General features: G+C 41.4%; 1 protein-coding gene across 1 annotated transcript in view; it reads right to left on the reverse strand.

The window, feature by feature from the left end:
• LOC124555339 (ADP-ribosylation factor 2) overlaps window positions 1-19,456 on the reverse strand; it is a 41,690-nt gene that overhangs the window by 12,914 nt on the left and 9,320 nt on the right. Inside the window, exons 2-3 of the mRNA XM_047129218.1 lie at window positions 16,474-16,554; window positions 4,760-4,941 (exon numbers count right to left, since the gene is read on the reverse strand). Of these exons, the coding sequence (XP_046985174.1) occupies window positions 4,760-4,941; window positions 16,474-16,554 (263 nt within the window). The remainder of the gene's footprint in view (window positions 1-4,759; window positions 4,942-16,473; window positions 16,555-19,456) is intronic.

A 19,456-nucleotide genomic window follows, 5' to 3' on the forward strand; every position in this document is an offset into this window, starting at 1 on the left:
CTGGATCCCAACAGTCTCTTATCACTAGCAGTCCAGATGACAGGCATCTTATCTGCATGGCTATAACGGAACGTGCAGCCACGTCTCGATCCCTGAGTCAACAGATGGGGACGTTTGCAAGACAACAACCATCTGCATGAACAGTTCAACGATGTTTGCAGCAGCATGGACTATCAGCTCGGAGACCATGGCTGCGATTACACTTGACACTGCATCACAGATAGGAGTGCCTGCGATGGTGTGCTCAAGGATGAACCTGGGTGCACGAATCGCAAAACATTTTTTTTTGGATGAATCCAGGTTCTGTTTACAGCATTATGATGGTCGCATCCGTGTTTGGCAACATCGCGATGAACGCACATTGGAAGCGTGTATTCGTCATCGCCATACTGGTGTATCACCCGGCGTGATGGTATGGGGTGCCATTGGTTACACATCTCAGTTACCTCTTGTTCGCATTGACGGCACTTTGAACAGTGGACATTACATTTCAGATGTGTTACAACCCGTGGCTCTACTCTTCATTTGATCCCTGTGAAACCCTACATTTCAGCAGGATAATGCACGACCGCATGTTGCAGGTCCTGTACGGGCCTTTCTGGATATAGAAAATGTTCGACTGCTGCCCTGGCCAGCACATTCTCCAGATCTCTCACCAATTGAAAACGTCTGGTCAATTGTGGCTGAGCAACTGGCTCGTCACAATACACCAGTCACTACTCTTTATGAACTGTGGTACCGTGTTGAAGCTGCATGGGCAGCTGTACCTGTACACACCATCCAAGCTGTTTGATTCAATGCCCAGGCATATCAAGGCCGTTATTACGGCCAGAGGTGGTTGTTCTGGGTACTGATTTCTCAAGACTATGCACCCAAATTGCGCAAAAATGTAATCACATGTCTGTTCTAGTATAATATATTTGTCCAATGAATACCCATTTATCATGTGCATTTCTTCTTGGTGTAGCAATTTTAATGGCCAGTAGTGTGTACATTGCAGACAGTTATTTTCTGCGTCGTCATTCTGACACCACAGCTTCAAGAGGGGTTTGAAGGGGCACATGTTCACTACAGACTGAGTTTAGGACATAAACGTGAACTCCACCTGACACTCGATTATAGTCACTATGGTTACTGTAATATCCCTTATAGCCATGGGGTGCAGGGGGTCCGGGAACCAGGTTTCCTGGAGGGCAATGCAGATAGCAGGTGTGAAGCTTAACAGTTGCCATAGCTCAGCCAGGCGGTGGAAAAACTGTCACAATTCCACTGGAAGATGACATGATCATGACGCTGGGAAGGCATGGAAGATTCAATGAGGCAGTTCACGCCTCAGGGTCACCTGCTGCCACCGACTTTTTGCCTGAATAGTTTATATCCATTTTGTCTGAGGGTCCGGCGAGATCTAGGTCCTCAGCGGACAGCAGAATCTCCACCTCATCCACAGACGCAGAGCTTGGAGGGTAGCGGTGGTGTGGGTGCCACCACAATTCCCTTTGTCTTGGGGACCTTCTTTTTGGATTTCTCTCGCTGCTCTTGGGTTTCCCTGGCTGGGAGGACTTCACTGGGTAGGTGGTGCAAGAGCAACAGGGAGGGAAGTGCCCCCCCACCATCAAGGGAGCAGTTGTAGTCTTCCAACTCTCAGAGCCGACTGGAAATTGCAGAACTGATGGGGCTACAAATGTTCTCACAGTGGCGGCATAAGATGAGGTCACAGCCGCAGGATATAGGTGCTCAGATATCCTCTTGGCTTCAGTGAAGGCCAGCCTGTCCAGGATCTTGTATTCAAGGATTTTCCTTTCTTGCTGTAAAATCTTGCAGTCTGGTAAGCAAGGGGAATGATGGTCTCTGCAGTTGACACAGATGGGAGGCGGGGCACATGGGGTATTGGGGTGGGATAGACATCCACAATCTCAACATGTGATGTTTGAAGTACAGCGAGAAGACAAATGCCAAACTTCCAGCACTTAAAGCAATGCATTGGGGGAGGGATATATGGCTTGACACCACAGCGGTAGACAGTCCCCTTGACCTTCTCAGGTAATGTGTCACCCTCGAAGGCCAAGATGAAGGCACCGATGGCAACCTGAATATCCCTTGGACCGTGACCGACTCGCCGGATGAAATGAACTTCTCGTCACTAAGTTGGCGCACAGCTCGTTGTCAGACTGCAAAAGGAGGTCCCTGTGGAATTTAATACCCTGGACCACATTTAAGCTCTTATGAGGTGTGATGGTAACAGAAACATCCCCCAGCTTGTCACAAGCGAGTAATGGCCGTGACTGGGCAGAGGATGCTGTTTTTATCATGACTGACCCTGACCACATTTTGGACAAGCCTCCTCAAACTTGTCCTCTAAATGCTCTACAAAAAACTGAGGCTTCATCGAGACAAAGGAGCCCCATCAGCCCTCGTACCTACCGGGGCGAATAAGGTTTCCTGCCATCCTTAGCCTGGAGTTCCTCCCATGGTGCGGCCAGGGAGGGGCACGATTTAGCATACTTCCTTGCATTGTACTGAGACTTGGAAGGCTTAGAGACTGCTGGTGTTTGATCACCAGCATGAGATGATGTACTACGCTTCATCAGTGTCATCTGCCCTGATGCCACCCACTCCGACCAGAGGCCCTAACCACGGACGCCACCCAGCCACCTGTCATGATGGCCATTGCCGGGAGTCCCTATGCCCCAGGGTGACAAGCATCTACTCCCTGCATACGTGGGGAGTTAAGGGCACAGGCATCAGCGGAGCAATCACTGTGTTGTCAGGAGGCTACAATCAACAGGGTACATGGCAGCCCCACCACAACAGACTGGCTACCGTGCTGGATATGAGGTGCACAGAATTGCATGGGCCTCGTTGGCGCAGGAAACAACACTGCATAGTGGGGGGGGGGGGGGGGGGGGGGGGGGGGGGAGGAAAACGCACCCAGGAAGGTGTCCTCATTCAAGAGATGGAGGATGAGCAGGACTGCAATGCCACAACGAGAAAGTATGCTACAGATTGCTCTTCGTGAAAATTTTTAAAAATGGGGGTCAAAGCCTACAGGGGACCATCACATAAAAGTTGAAAGGTGTGAGACTCCTTTTAGTTGTCGCTTACGACAGGCAGGAATACCTCGGGCCTATTCTAACACCCGGGCCCGCAGGGGGTGGGCGGGGGGGAGGGGGGGGGGGGGGGGGGGGAAGGTATTGACAGTTTAGTTTTGGAGGAAAGTGTAGGGGATAAAAATTTTTGGAGGAGACTAAGAGAGGACTACTGTAAGCAGGTTTGGAAGGATATGGGTTGCAGCAGTTATTTGGAGGTGATGAGGCTTGGACAGAATGGAGTAGGATGGAGAGCTGCAGCAAATCATTCTTCAGATTGAAGACCACAACAACATAACAATGAGGCCATGACTCGTGTCCATCGACACTAGTTCAGTTGGATACAAGTAGAGACAAGAAATCAACCATAGCTTTGCTGAAATAATCATCTCAACATTTACATGAATTGATTCACAATAACTACAGAAAACCAAACACAGGATAAGTATGGAACTTGAGCACTGAAAGAAGTGCAACATTTTGAACTTTTTGCTGAGTACGGATGAAGAGTGGAAGAATCTCGGACAGAAGCAGCACAGGATTCATAAAAAAAATAATCTTCATAGACTTTAAAACCACATTCAGACACAATTGCTTAAGAGTAGGTTCTGACTTATGATGGAAGTACTCTGAACTGCAAACAAAATATGACAAACTGCCATTTTCACCTTTGCTCAAATGAAACTGTTTACTGACGGAAGTATTCAAAACCATTAATGACTGAAGGTTCTGCTCCTCATTGCTGAAATACAAAAGTACTGAGCACTGATATGCACTAAAAAATGGAATGGTAAGAGATCCTATTTTGATCACAGACAGACTTCTTTTCTCAAGCTTATTTTCCAGATACAGGTTCCAAATACTTTGCCCACTCTATTATCTCAATACACACAGATACTCCTGCTACTGAATTTTCGAAATTTGGGAAGGCCAGTGCACTACAACTCCACGTAGTTAATAATGACTGGATAATATGAAATGCAGAGGTATTCAAACCCATCAGCTGTTCTTAAGAAACATTTTGCAATCAGTGTATCCTTCTGACTGGCACCTCGGCCAAGGATTTCATTAAGTAACTTTCACTTAGCTTGTGCATCTGAAAGTGTACAGTCCAAGACAGATATACTGTCACTCACCATCAAATTACGATGGAATGGAATTTGAAATGGGAGACATTATGTTAGGAGTGTACGTACTTATCTATCGAACTACTATCTCCTGAAAAGTAATAACACGAAAGGTGGTAACTCTTCAGGCTTTCTCGGCGATCTAATGACATCTTGGGTTGTCGGGTGTTCTGCCGGATATCAACGTCGTACTTGCACGATATTTCGGTCACGTAGCTCGTAACCTTCATCAGGTCGCACCTGATGAAGGTTACGAGCTACGTGACCGAAATATCGTGCAAGTACGACGCTGATATCTGGCAGAACACCCGACAACCCAAGATGTCATGAAAGGTGGTGCCGGGCACACACTATTTTAACAAATGTGATGATTCATCATACTTTAATTCATGATTCTTTTTTTGTGACTGTATTAACTTATACACTCATGATTATTGGATTTGAAATATTCAAGTCTCACTTCAATGATTCCCATTAGATGACAGTTACCTCAAAAGTAACACAAATGTAACAATTACACAAACTTAAGTGTCTGTACTATTTTACCATATTCTGTAGTTCCTTTTCTGCTTCACCAATTCTTTCTCTGTCATTGGAGTCAACGACAAAAATTAAGCCCTGAGTATTTTGGAAATAATGGCGCCACAGTGGTCTTATCTTATCTTGACCACCTACATCCCACACAGTGAAGCATATGTTCTTGTATTCCACCGTTTCTACATTGAAACCTGGAAAATAACACAATGAATTAATATCACCTGACTTACACACATAGGTAAAAAGATTATATTATCAACTTGAAAAGAATAATTCTAAACGGCAAAACATTTGTCTTAAACACAATTTTATCATTAACTCATGACGTGTGTTGGGAGAAACCCATCACCAGATCAGTGGCATGAAACATACAATATATTAAACACTGCAACAACACACTGAAGCTGAGAAACATACGCATTAGAATCAATACAGAGTACCTCATCACTTCCTACTCCATTCCATAAAACAATCAGTGCCTAACTGACTAAGGTAGTTCAACATAGAACAAGGTAAACAATTTTGCAAGTAGGTGGTAGCAGTGACAGTAATGCCTATGACATCAGTAATAACTAGCAAGTATTCATTCTCAATTGTGCGCACCTGCCGATGAATCAACACTTCTCCTATTCGGTGAGTGGTCTCCTTTATTCGTAAATTTTTGTGTCAGTCATGACTGTTATGTCACTACTTCTTTTTAAAGTACATGTATTATTTAGCTATATGTATGAATAGTGTCAACAAAGGAATCAAACTGTACTAACAAGGTTGTAGTTGCACCATTCTAATAGCTGCTGGAATTTGAACATTGGAAGCGACACAATTTGAACTAGCCAAGGACATAAATTTCAATCAAAATGTTAAAAGCGATTTTACCTGACAAACTCTAAGATTACAACTACTTCAATAATTATGGTGACGGAAAAAAAATTGCAATATGAAGGAGTTGTCACATAAGAGTGGCTCTAGTATGCCACTATGAGGATGCATATCGGGTTTGCTTTCAACACACTTCAACAGTCATGAGTGTTAGGTACCTTTGAGATTCTACTCAGGGAGTTGATGTCAGTCAACAGTGCCTTTAAGGCGAAAAACATGTCATTATCAGCACCTCACTGAGTATGAATGAGGTCGTGTAATAGGACTACGAGAAGCTGGATATTCTTTCTGCAATATTGTGGAAAAATTGGCAGGAATGTAACCACTGCACATGTTTACTGGCAGTGGTGGTCATGAGCATGTACAGTCGCGAGGTGACCAGGCTCCAGACAGCCACGTGACGTTACCACAAGGGAAGACCATCGTGATCAGCGTGTGAGTCTGGCACATTGTACTGCACCTGTAGCAGCAATTTGAGTAGCAGCTTGCACCACAGTGACACAACAAACTATTACAAATTGCTTACTTCAAGGGCACACCGAGCCAGATGCCCTGTAGCATGCATTCCACTTACCCCAAACCACTGTCATTTGTGACTTTAGCTGTGTCAAGTGAGGCTCATTGGACTGCAGAATGGAGATCTGTAGTGTTTTCTGGTGGAAGCTGGTTCTGCCTCAGTGTCAGTGATGGCCGTGTCTTGGTTAGGGGGAGGCCAGTTGAGGGTCTGCAACTAACCTGTCGGTGTGCTACACACATTGAACCTACACCTGGAGTTAGTCTGGAGAGCAGTTTCATGTGCCAGCAGGAGCATTCTTGCAGTTATCCCATACACCCTCACTGCATATTTGTACATCAAACTGGTGATTCAACCTGTTGTGCTGCCATTCACGAACAGCATTCCATGAGGAGTTTTGCAAAAGGATAATGCTCCCCCACATATAGCTGTTGTAACCCAACATGCTCTACACAATGTTGACAGTCGCCTTGGCCTCCTGAAGTCTCCAATCGAGCAAATATGGGACATCTTCAGATGATAACTCCAGCTTCATCCACTAAACAGCATTAACTGTCCCTGTATTGATGGACCAAGTGCAACAGACATGGAAGACCATCCCACAAACTGACATATGGTGACATGTACAACACAATGCATGCACGATAGCATGCTTGCGTTCAACATTCTGGCAGTTACACCAGTTATTAATATACCAGGATTTCACATTTGCAATGGCTGACATCGCAATTACATTAGCTTGTTATCTTACAATGTTAATCAAACTTTGTTACTCTACATTAATTATTTTTTGATGTTGCAGTTTTTTTTCTGTCAATGTATAAAACTTGAAGATGTGGAAAGATGAGAGCATTACGTTTATTATGATTAAAAGGAAAAACTGATGATTTTAGCTTAGTTGCAAGTTGAATTACGCCACCAAAAATCCATCAGTCACTACAATTTAATTAATGACACCAATGGGATGCCGTATCTGACCGCAATAGAAACAAAAGAGCCACATCCATGACAACTGCAGATTGCAGCACACACGGCCAAACATGAAATGAAATGTATTAACATGTAAGCAGCTTCTAAAAATATTTCAAACATTTTTTACAATTTTAAATGGGACAGGTAAGGAACAAAATACACACTGTATCTATAACATAACACGAAATGAAGTTTTTAAAATTCAGATATTGCTTACAACTTAAAGAGACTTTAAAAGGTAAGTAAAATGTGTCATTAGTGACAAGATTTTTACAAGATAATAACCAATATGTTGTAATTTAATTAACCTACAAAGGATCAGAGTTAATCCAAATTTTCTTCAGGGAAAAACTTAATATGTGCTGATTTTTTTTTTTTTTTTTTTGTTTCTTCATTTGTAACCTGATCATCTGCTTTTTTGTGGTGTGAAAAGATCTATATTTCTTCGAGACATCACGTGTAGTGCCCTTTTGTGCCAAATGGAAAACTTCCATACTTTCATCAATAGGCTGTAATGTGTGTGTATTGTTTCTAAGGTGACATCCTAACACACTAAATACTGATTTAAGTGTGATCCCTGAAACACATTTTGATATCACACATTGTCTGCTCAATACAATGAAGTGAAAAAGTCATGGGGTAGTGATATGCACATAAACAGATAGTGACAGTATTGCTTACACAGAGTATAAAATAGCAGTGGATTGGTGGAGCTGTCATTTACACTGACGAGCCAAAACATTACGACCACTGCCCACCGCACGGTATGCTGCCTGGAGGCTCTGAGAGCATGTGATGCAGTAAGAGAAGTATACAAATGGAGCAGAGATGAATGGGGAATCATTTCAGTGATAAGTGGCACAAATGTGCAAATCTGCTGACTTAAGTGACTTTGACAAAAGCGAGATTGTTGTGGCCCAGTGCCTGGGAGCGAGCATCTCGGAAATAGTTAAGGTGGTCAGCTGTCCGCATGCTACTGTCTTGGGCATCTATGGAAAGCGGTTGAAGAATGCTGAAACCACAAGTAGGCGACAAGAAATTGGATGTCCATACCTCATCACAGAACACATGGATCTGAGGCTTACCCGCTCTCTAAATCAGGATAGGCGGTGATCTGAGGCAGGTATGATTAAAGAGTACAGTGCTGGAGCAGTCAAGTGTTTTTGGGCTCACTGTTCAGTGTACAGTATTTAACATTGTGTTCTGGAGCAGAAGACCCCTATGTGGCCCCATGCTGACCAAACAACATGGTTGATTATGATTTCAGAGGGCACAGGATTATTGTGACTGGACCACAGATCAATGGAATCGTGTCACCTGGTCAGATGAATCCCATTTATTGTTAAACCAGGCCAATGGTTGTGTGCAGATACACTGTCACCTGGGTGCAGTTCACCACAGGTGCGTGACGGTGGAAGCAGTATTATGCTATGGGAGACATTCACCTGGGCTACCACCACGGCAGCTGTAGACTATGTGAACACTATTAGGGACCACCTGTAATCCTTTATGCATGGTGTCTTCCCCAATAGCAATGGCATCTTTCAGCAGGATAACTGTCCATGAAACAAGGCCAGAATCATGCTGCAACAGTTTGAGAAACATGATAGTTAACTCAGGTTGATGTCTTGTCCATCAAATTTGGCTTATCCGAATCTGATGAAATCCATCTGGGACACTATCACACACCAGCTCTGCATCCACAAACCAACCACCCATAAACTGTGGGAAGTGTATGACCTGAGCATAGGCACCTGGTTGCACAAACATCTGGAAACCTACCAAGTAGTTATTGAATTGATGGCACGCAGAATCACTGCTGAACTGCATTCCAGAGATGGACCCACACACTTTTAATCAGGTGATCATAATGTTTACGCTCACCTGTGTATACTCAGGTGATTCATGTGAAAAGGCTTCTGACATGACTATGGTGGCATGACAGAAATTAACAAACTTTGAATGTGGAATGGCAGTTGGAGCTACATGCATGGGACATTCCATTTCAGAAATCATTAGGTAATTCAATACTCCCAGACCCACAGTGTCAAGAGTGTACCGAGAACACCAAATTTCAGGTATTACCTCTCACCGCAGACAGTACCGTGACCTACGGTCTTCACTTAACAACTGAGAGCAGTGGCATTCGCATTCAGTTGTCAGTGTTAATGGACAACCAACACTGAATGAAATAACCACAGAAATCAATGTGAGATGTATGATGAACATATCCCTTAGGACAGTGCAGCAAAATTTGGCATTAATGGATTATGGCAGCAGATGACTGATGCGAGTGTCTTTGCTAACAGCACATCATCACCCTTAGTGCCTCTCCTGAGCTCGTGGCCATATTGGTTGTACCCTACATGACTGGGACACATGGCTTGGTCAGAGGAGTCTGCATTTCAGTTGGTAAGAGCTTATGATAAGAGTTCCAGTGTGGCACAGACCCCATGAAGCTTTGGACCCAAGCTGTCAATGAGGCAATGTGCAAGCTGGGTGGCAGCTCCCTCATAGTGTGGGTTGTGTTTACTTGGAACGGACTGGGTCCTCTGGTCCAACTGAACTGATCATTGACTGGAAATGGTTATTTTCAACTACTTGGATACCATTTGCTGGCATTCACGGACTTAATGTTCTCTAACAAAAATGTCCTGTCGCTGAGCCACAATTTTTCGTAACGGGTCTGAAGAATATTCTGGAAAATTCAAGCAAATGATTTGACCACCCAGATCGCCCAGCACGAATTCCATCGAACATTTATGGGACATAATTGAGAGCTCAGTTTGTGCACAAAATCCTGCACCAATAACACTTTCACAATTATGTGACAGCTATAGAGACAGCAAAGCTCAGTATTTCTGCACTACAACAAGCATCTCTCTCCGAACCACATGTGGTTTTGGTTTTGTTCTTGCCAAAAGAATAAAATGGAACAGTTTGGATCAAGTTTCAAAAAGCCGAGTTGGGGCAGTAGTAGAATTCATCAAATTTATTCAGTTTTCCCATTCTTCTAAATACTTTACTCTACCCCTTCATCATAGGAAACAGCCTTACATATTGAATGCTTTGCATCCATGTATAAAAGTTCAACATTGTGACTGAGAAAAATGGACTACTCAATAATCTATACCTTTCTGTTAAGAAGATAGATAACAAATTAGGAGTTGTGGATTTTTACCACAAACAAATCTGCACTGATGTTGTCATCAGCCAAGATTCCCACCACCCTTTACTGTCTAAGTATTTTTGTGCTACACTAGTAGGCTAGCAAAATTACACCTTGGCTATAATACCAGTGATTGTGAACTCAATATTATTATCTAATTTTGTCAGGACAATGGATATGAACCAAGAAATATATGTAGATTGTTCCATTCTACTCTTTCAGCACACTAAAACCACCTTTGGTGAAAAAATGTGTTATTCACATAAGACAACTTATTTCATGATAAGATTACATATGCATTTAGAAATACTAATGTGAAGATATGTTTCTGCACTAGGAAAATATTGTGTTTATGCCTGCATTGAACTCTGGGGAAAAAAACCACTGGATTGCATTAAGGTACCACCTAAGAGACGATAAACATTTATTAAGGTCCACTGATGGAAGTACAGAAATTTTACATTTGGCACTGAAGTGCACCATACTTGATGTCATATAACAGAGACCTTTTCACACCATAGACATGTTTCTTTTATGCCCCCTGTTTGATGACTATCTGGACTAACTCTGATCCTCCGTAAGTTAACTGAACAGCACGGTATTTGAGTATTCTTTGTGGAAACACTTGTTGCCACTGTCACATTTTACTTATTGTTTTAAGTCTAAGTTGTAAGCAATACCTGTATTTGTGACTGTAGTCTTTCCCGGCGTAAACTACTGATGAAGGTTTCTCGGGTCTCCAGCCGGGTGGTAGCATTGATATCTTGCAACGTTTTGGGAAGTGTCTTACTACCCATCTTCTGGCCAGAGATATCAACGCTACCACCCGGCTGGAGACCTGAGAAACCTTCATCAATACCTGTATTTTTAACATTTTATTTCATGTTATAGATACAAATTATGTTTTACTCCTCACTCATCTCATTTCAAATAGTAAAAAATAATTTTTAACTTCCTTAGAAGCTATTTAAACATTTATACATTTTTTTTTGTGATTTGTCTCTGTGCACTGTGAGCTGCAACTGTCACAGATGTGGTGCTCTTGTTTTCTTTGGGGTCGGGTATAGCATCCCACTGGTGGTATGGCTGATGATCACAATATTAAAAATGTAACTTGTTACTAAGCTATAGTTGTCGGTGACTTCTTTTAATCGTAATAGATTTCCTTACTCCCTTCCTTTAAAGTTTTATTTTTTAACTTTTATTGTTTTGACTCGTGTACTCTTGTTTTCAAATAATGACTACATTACGAAAAGGACTGATTACTACTAACCACGGAGATACTGAGTGACAGATAGTCGCCACAAAAAGGCTGTAGAACAAGTTAGCTTTTGGGCTTTTCATAATATTGTCACTATCCCATCCTGCATTTTGCACTGCTTGTATTCAAACGGGTTGGTTGAAATAATGACTGTCATGACTATTGTTTTAAATTTGCATGTTGAATTTTCCCATACACACCACATTCCTATGTTCAAATTCAGCAGCTTGAAGCCTTCTTGGTAGAAATTTGAAACTGCAGTGAGTGATTATTTTCTGTGGTGTAATTGTAATAACTGATCTCAATGTTACAAGCACCACCTGCTACGAGGGCTATCCACAAAGTACATTATATTTTGGAATTAAAAATAAATAAAGTATTGGAAATTTTTTTTATTAGATGCAGATGAAAGCCACACTTAAATACTACTTTTCTACATAATTGCCATTTAAATTAAGGCACTTATCGTAGCGATGGACGAGCTTGGAAATTCCTTCGTCGTAAAATTCGGCCGCCTGCGCCTTCAACCACGTGGTTACCTCTTCTTAAAGCTGTGCGTCGTCATCAAAACGCTGCATAGCCAACCACTTCTTCATTGCTGCGAATAAGTGGAAGTCGCTCGGTGCCAGGTTGGGACTGTACAGCGGATGAGGAAACAACTCCCACTTAAAAGATTCGAGAACTTCACGAGTGGCATTTGCCGTGTGGGCCCGGGCGTTGTCATGAATCAGCAAGATCTTTGAGCCCAACTTTCCCCTGCGCTTGTTTTGTATTGCTCTTCTGAGGTTGTGCAGAGTTTGGCAATACCTTTGAGAGTTTATTGTAGTGCCTTTTTCCAGGAAATCCACAAAAATCACACCTTCTCTGTCCCAAAAGAAGAGGTAACCACATGGTTGAAGGCGCAGGCGGCCGAATTTTACGACGAAGAAATTTTCAAGCTCGTCCATCGCTACGATAACTGCCTTAATTTAAATGGCAACTATGTAGAAAAGTAGTATTTAAGTGTGGCTTTCATCTGTATATAATAAAAAAATTTCCAATACTTTATTTATTTTTAATTCCAAAATTTAATGTACTTTGTGGATAGCCCTCGTATTAGGCCATATACGGCAGTGGTTCCTCACAATTTTAATATCACTATGCCATTCCTATACTGCTTTTAACACTTTGAAAGACATTTTTGTACCGATTTATTCCAATTTTTCTCACTTCCTAGGGTAAAATTCTAGCAGGTTTGGAATGTTTTAGCTATGGTGTCATTAGTGTAATTTGATTCCTTTGTTATGACTGATGTCATCAGCCTTACTTCTCTCAACGTCACCTACAGAAAAAATTGTTTACTTTGTACCGCATTGAACTGCCATTGTCGACTGGGCACTGATGGTGTTACAGAATGGAGTAGAAAGTGGCAAGATACTCTGCACAGTTTCTAATAGATATGTTTCTCAGCTTCACCAAGTACTTGCAATGTATTCCTTTTAATATATTGTCTTACATTGCACAGGGTGGGCAAAATAAAACTGACCCAGAATATAGTCATAAGACTGACTCAAAATTGATTCTTGTTAATTAACTGGATAACTATCACACACAATGCTGAGAACTATGATTTCAATGTACCAGTCTGTTGCTTTCACATGTCAGTGCATGTTCATATGCTGCCCATTGTAGTGACTACTTTGCTGTGTCATTGCATTTAAGTGAGAGGAGAATACATGTCTAATTATCAGCTGAATGTAACACAATATGGTGCTCACGATGAAATACCACGCATCATTGTTGACTGTTATACGAAATCAATTTGTGAAAACATTTGTGGAACTATTAGCATAATAGTCTGACTGGTTTTGGCAAAACCTGTGTCAAGTTCTGCAATGCAAAACTTAGTGGCAAAAAGGAAAAAATACGGTTTCTGCTGCAAATAAAAGCCACAGATATCCAAAAAGTTTTCTAACATTAGAAAACATTATTCAAAGTGAAGGAAAGACTGGAACAAATTAAATCGAGGTTTCAATGTCGCTTATCTGTGCAAGTAGAAATTTATAGATCTTGTCAAATCATCATCCAATGGGACCTGCATTTGTATCCTTAGAAATTTACTGTTGTGCATGAGTCAAGGCACCCAGATGAACTTTGGCACATTGAATTCTGCTAGTGGTTTCTGAGTGAAGAGGAATTGGGACTTTTGGACCTTCAGTTTTTCCATTTATTCTGATGGGACCGGGTTCAGCCTGTCGGTGTATTGTGAACTTGCAGAATATGCACCACTACACATCAGAAAATCCCCATCAGTACTCTGAAGAGCCATAACAAAATCTCAAGATTGGTGTTGGGCGCACAATGTCTGGTGTCAACATCAAAAAATAACTCTTTCACCAAACTGAATTCTAAGGGGTAGGTCCGCAAACTGCTTAATCCACATGTGGATCAACTCACAGAAGGTGAACAACTGTGTGGATATTTCAACAATATGGAGCATCAGCACACAATGGCTTCACAACCTTGTCACAAGTACCCGAGGTGTTGACAGTGAGGAAACAGACAACCAGCAGAGACACTGTAATCTCCTGGCCACCTTTACCTGATCTCTCTCCGTGTTTTTTACCTTTGGGGCAAACAAACGTCAGATGTACCCAAATAATCCTCACACACTGGAAGGGCTACAGCAAAACACTGAAAAACTATTGCTTTTATCCCTCAGGCAGGGCTGCTACCCGTGTCTCGAAGTTGGACAAATAAAGCACAGTGCTGCATTGGCATTCCAGGGAAGGATAGGGAAGGAAGTCGGTCATTCACTTTTAAAGGAACCATCTCGACATTTGTTTGAAGCAATTTAGGGAAATCACGGAGAACCTAAATCAGGATGGTCGGTTGCAGGTTTGAACCATCGTCCTCTTGAATGCGAGTCCAGTGTGCTAACCACTGGGCCACCTTGCTCGGTAACGTTCAATTCCACATCACTTTAGCTGTAAATATTTTGCAGGGCAATTTTATTTATCCAATCATGTATGTTTCACGCCACAGATCTGATGATGGTGTTCTCCCAAAATGCATCACATGATTATAAATAACATTATTTTGTCAATTGGGGTGTTTTACGATTTACTCATCTTAAGAGGATTTTTGTCGAAAGTGAAAAGGGCAGCCATAGTCACTAAATAAATGTTGCTGGAATTTTAAAACCATTCCTTTCAGGAGTACACTACTTACATTAAAGGTAAAGATGTTAAATATGTACTGTGTGGTTAGGTATGCAGTAATGTACACTACTCGCCATTAAAATTGCTACACCACGAAGATGATGGGCTACAGAAATTTAACAGACAGGAAGAAGATGCTGTAATATGCAAATGATTAGCTTTTCAGAGCATTCACACAAGGTTCGCGTCGGTGGCAACGCCTACAACATGTTGACATGAGGAAATTTTCCAAACCGATTTCTCACACACAAACAGCAGTTGACCGGCGTTGCCTGGTGAAACGTCGTTGTGATGAGAAATGCGTACCATCATGTTTCCAACTTTGATAAAGGTCGGACTGTAGTCTATCGCGATTGTGGTTTATCGTATTGCGACATTTCTGCTCGCGTTGGTCGAGATCCAACGACTGTTAGCAGAATATGGAATTGGTGGGTTCAGGAGGGTAATACGGAACGCCGTGGTGGATCCCAATGGCCTTGTATCACTAGCAGTTGAGATGACAGGCATCTTATCTGCATGGCTGTAACAGATCGTGCAGCCACGTCTCGATCCCTGAGTCAACAGATGGGGACGTTTGCAAGACGACAACCATCTGCACAAACAGTTCGGCAACGTTTGCACCAGCATGAACTATCAGTTCAGAGACGATGGCTGCGGTTACCCTTGACACTGCATCACAGACAGGAGCACCTGCGATGGTGTACTCAAGGACAAACCTGGGTGCATTAATAGCAAAACATTTTTTCGGATGAATCCAGGTTCTGTTTACAGCATCATGATGGTCGCATCGGTGTTTGGCTACATCGTGGTGAACGCACATTGGAAGCATGTATTCGTCATCACCATGCTGGTGTATCACCCGGCGTGATGGTATGGGGTGCCATTAGTTACACGTCACGGTCACCTCTTGTTCGCACTGACGGTACTTTAAACAGTGGATGTTACATTTCAGATTGTTACGACCCGTGGCTCTACCCTTCATTCAATCCCTGCAAAACCCTACATTTCAGCAGGATAATGCACAACCGCATGTTGCAGGTCTTGTACAGGCCTTTTGGGATACAGAAAATGTTTAACTGCTGCCCCGGCCAGCACATTCTCCAGATCTCTCGCCAATTGAAAACGTCTGGTCAATGGTGGCCAAGCAACTAACTCGTCACAATACGCCAGTCACCATTCTTGATGAACTGTGGAATCTTGTTGAAGCTGCATGGGCAGCTCTACCTGCACACGCTATCCAACCTCTGTTTGACTCAATGCCCAGGCGTATGAAGGCCATTATTACGGACAGAGGTGGTTGTTCTGGGTACTGGTTTCTCAGGATCTATGCACCCAAATTGCGTGAAAATGTAATCACATGTCAGTTCTAGTAAAATATATTTGTCCAATGAATACCCGTTTATCATCTGCATTTCTTCTTGGTGTAGCAATTTTAATGGCCAGTAGTGAAACTTGGCCTTAACTCCACATGAGCATTATTTCCGACGTACCAACATTGCCAGTAAGTGTGTACCTATCAGTAGTGCAACACTGAGCAGCAACACAATTCACAATAGTGTTAAGTATCATTAAATTTAACGCCTGTTAAGTGTTTCCATTTTGTTTGAATCCCAACACAAATCAAAATGAATCTTTTGAATGCTACTGATAACTAAGGCATGTTTTCATATATCGCAAGTAAATACATTGTTGCAAGAGCAACATAAGTTAGGAACAAGTATTACGTACCAATAGTTGGAATGGTAGTGACGATTTCACCAAGCTTTAACTTGTACAATATCGTTGTTTTTCCTGCGGCATCAAGTCCGACTGTAACACAATAATTAAACCAATGAGCTGAAATTGTCAGTCTGTCACATGTGACTATGCAATATATCAGGTGAAATATAAGCAGATATACTTCTGTTTACAAGAAAATTTTAATTAATAAACTGGCTGTGTGTCTGTATAACAATCACATTTAACATAAAATCATAGTGAGCTAATTACTTTTCTGTTCAGTGTTTCCTTTTCTGAAGAAGGCTTTGGTCAAAAGCTAAATGTGTACAAGTCTTTTCGTCGTGCCTGTCTGCAACTCTATAGCAATCTATCTTCTGGTTCTTTTGGTTAAGTTACTGTTTAAATGAGTCAAACCAAGACTGTTTGCACGGTGAACACTTGCAATCAAAAGTTGACGAGACTAAATATTTACAACTAACAGTATCGAAGTAGACTCTTAGGTACATTTGAATTTACTTTTTTTTATCATTTCCAGTAAAGGTAACTTTAACAACTGACAGCTGCCATTTTATTGGGACCTCTGTCTTCATATAAAAACAATTTCACTTTTCATTTGTCATGTTTAGCTAAAGCATTGGTCAGGTCACTCTTGAAATCTAAAAATAAAGATGTGTTGAAAATGCTGAGGGAAGGTTCAGCCATTTAATCGGAACAGTTTCCTTTCTTGAGAAGTATTGCCAGCTTTCCTTTGTGAATCGTGAATGTGAAAAAGTTTCAATATAGCCAAATGTAATGAGTAAATGTAGATTATACTACAATGAGAGAACATGTAGTGTGTGTGTGTGTGTGTGTGTGTGTGTGTGTGTGTGTGTGTGTGTGTGTGGAACCTGCTGCTAGTACATGCAATATTCCTCTCAATCTGACAGACAGATCACTAATAACAAAGGCTTACATCATCATTACACAATGCAATATAAGGTGGTTACAATATGAAACAGGGCACTTGCACACCATCTGGTAACAGGAATGATACCCTACCATCCATCATTCCTATGCCAATCAAAGTCTGGAGGCAACCATTTCTTCCATCAACCATATCTGAATAGTCACTTTGGGATGAGATGAAAAAGTATTGTGCAATCTACATCCAAGTGTGACGAATTCTTAAGTGTGCAAAGATTACTCTATTGATCACTGACTCAGAAAGTATTTTCTACACAGTGTGTGTGTGTGTGTGTGTGTGTGTGTGTGTGTGTGTGTGTGTGTCTATATGTTTTGAGTTCTTCATGCTTCACTTTGAGGATTCACAATTTGAGCTGATTAGAGCTGATGGAAGAAGATTGTCCAAATGGAATCAAATTCCTTCCCAAATTCACGGAAATCTGTCTCTTCCAAACAGAAATAGCCAAAATCAAGGCTAGTAACCAAAGCAGATGTTCAAAAAAGGTGAGATATACATCAATGTTTTCCAGTTTTCATGCATCCATGTTTCTGTTGGAATGCAGCTGTTAATTATTATTTTGATTGTTGAACTTAAGCTACCAATGTACGATCGGTTCTCATCATCATTTGTGTAGCCTGAACTAATGCTAGTTTATGAGGGTACGAAATTAGTGGTGAGCAAATTGGGACAAGAGTTAAATTTTACAAATGTGCAGTAGGCATGCTGTAGTTTCCATTGATTCTCAGAACTGTACTAGCATGCATTCTGTTGCAAACATGGATCTGTACGGTTTGCTGCTTTGTAATTCAATCAGTGAAATCTTTCACATGAAGAAGAAACTGAATGATAGCAATTTTGTAATTATGAATGTTGTAAAAAGCAAAATTGGTTTCACAGCTGAGCACATCCCAGTCGCTGAATTTTCACTGGTAAAATGAAGTAACTTCAACAGTAACAGCTAAGATCAATTGATACACAAATTGTTGAGAGCAACATACGTGTAATGCTGGTAAAATGGTTACTGGAAAGGCTATTTCTCGTCTAGTCTTTAACTGAACATTTTTAGCTGTGAAATAATGGAGTTTCATAATTATATTTTCAGCCACTGAAGTGTCTGAGGCAGAGATGAGATTTTATATTGATTTCACTTTCATCATTAATTAAACCCACTAATGAGAAATGGGTATTGTTCATGTGTGTTTGGAGTGTAGGCCTACATAAAATATTACTCTCTCTTCACAGATGAAGCAAATGAAAGGGAAGATAGCATAAATGGAGAGCAAGCTTAAGACATTTTTGCACCCAGATCAAATTAAGTACTTGGAAATATTTTCTGAATCAAATCCTTTTAAATGATCAAATGACACTAAGATTTGCTCTAAACGTGAAATGCACTGTTGGTACAAAGTGTTGTGAATTTGTAAGGAGCATCAATTATGCACTGCCATCAGCAAGACCACTGAGGAGGACTGAAGCCTGCAAGTTTGCACCTGATATTCTGCATATTATTGAGTGGTCAAGTGAGAAGTTCCAATCTGAAGATGTGCAACGAAAACTGTGTGTACAGTCATTGGATGAAATGTCCATGGGGTCTTTTGTTCAATACGACAAAGGTTTAAAAAGACATATGGAATTTGTGATTGAAGAGTTACGCAGTCAATCAGAGCTGCAGCTTGCCAGCCATGCTTTAGTTTTTGTGGTATGAGGTTTCACAGTGCAATGAAAGCAGGTTGTGGCACATTTTTTAACTGGGAACCCTAAAGACCCACATAAACTTTGGAACACCCTGTGGAAAGCAATCAAATATTTGTATAGTGAAGGTATAATAGTCAAGTGTTTTTAATGTGATACAGGTACTATCGATGTTGGCATGTGGAGAATTATTAATTCAATTCCGAACCAGGTGAAATGTAAAATTAAAAACTCGTGTCTGTCTACAGATAATTTGTATTTTTCTGCTGGTGTACCTCGCATTTTAAAGAACATTACAAATTGTTTGTTGTCACAAAACAAAAATACTTCGAGTCACAACACTGTTTCACTGAGAGA

This window comes from Schistocerca americana, chromosome X (assembly GCF_021461395.2).
Source record: "Schistocerca americana isolate TAMUIC-IGC-003095 chromosome X, iqSchAmer2.1, whole genome shotgun sequence".
NCBI lineage: Eukaryota > Metazoa > Arthropoda > Insecta > Orthoptera > Acrididae > Schistocerca > Schistocerca americana.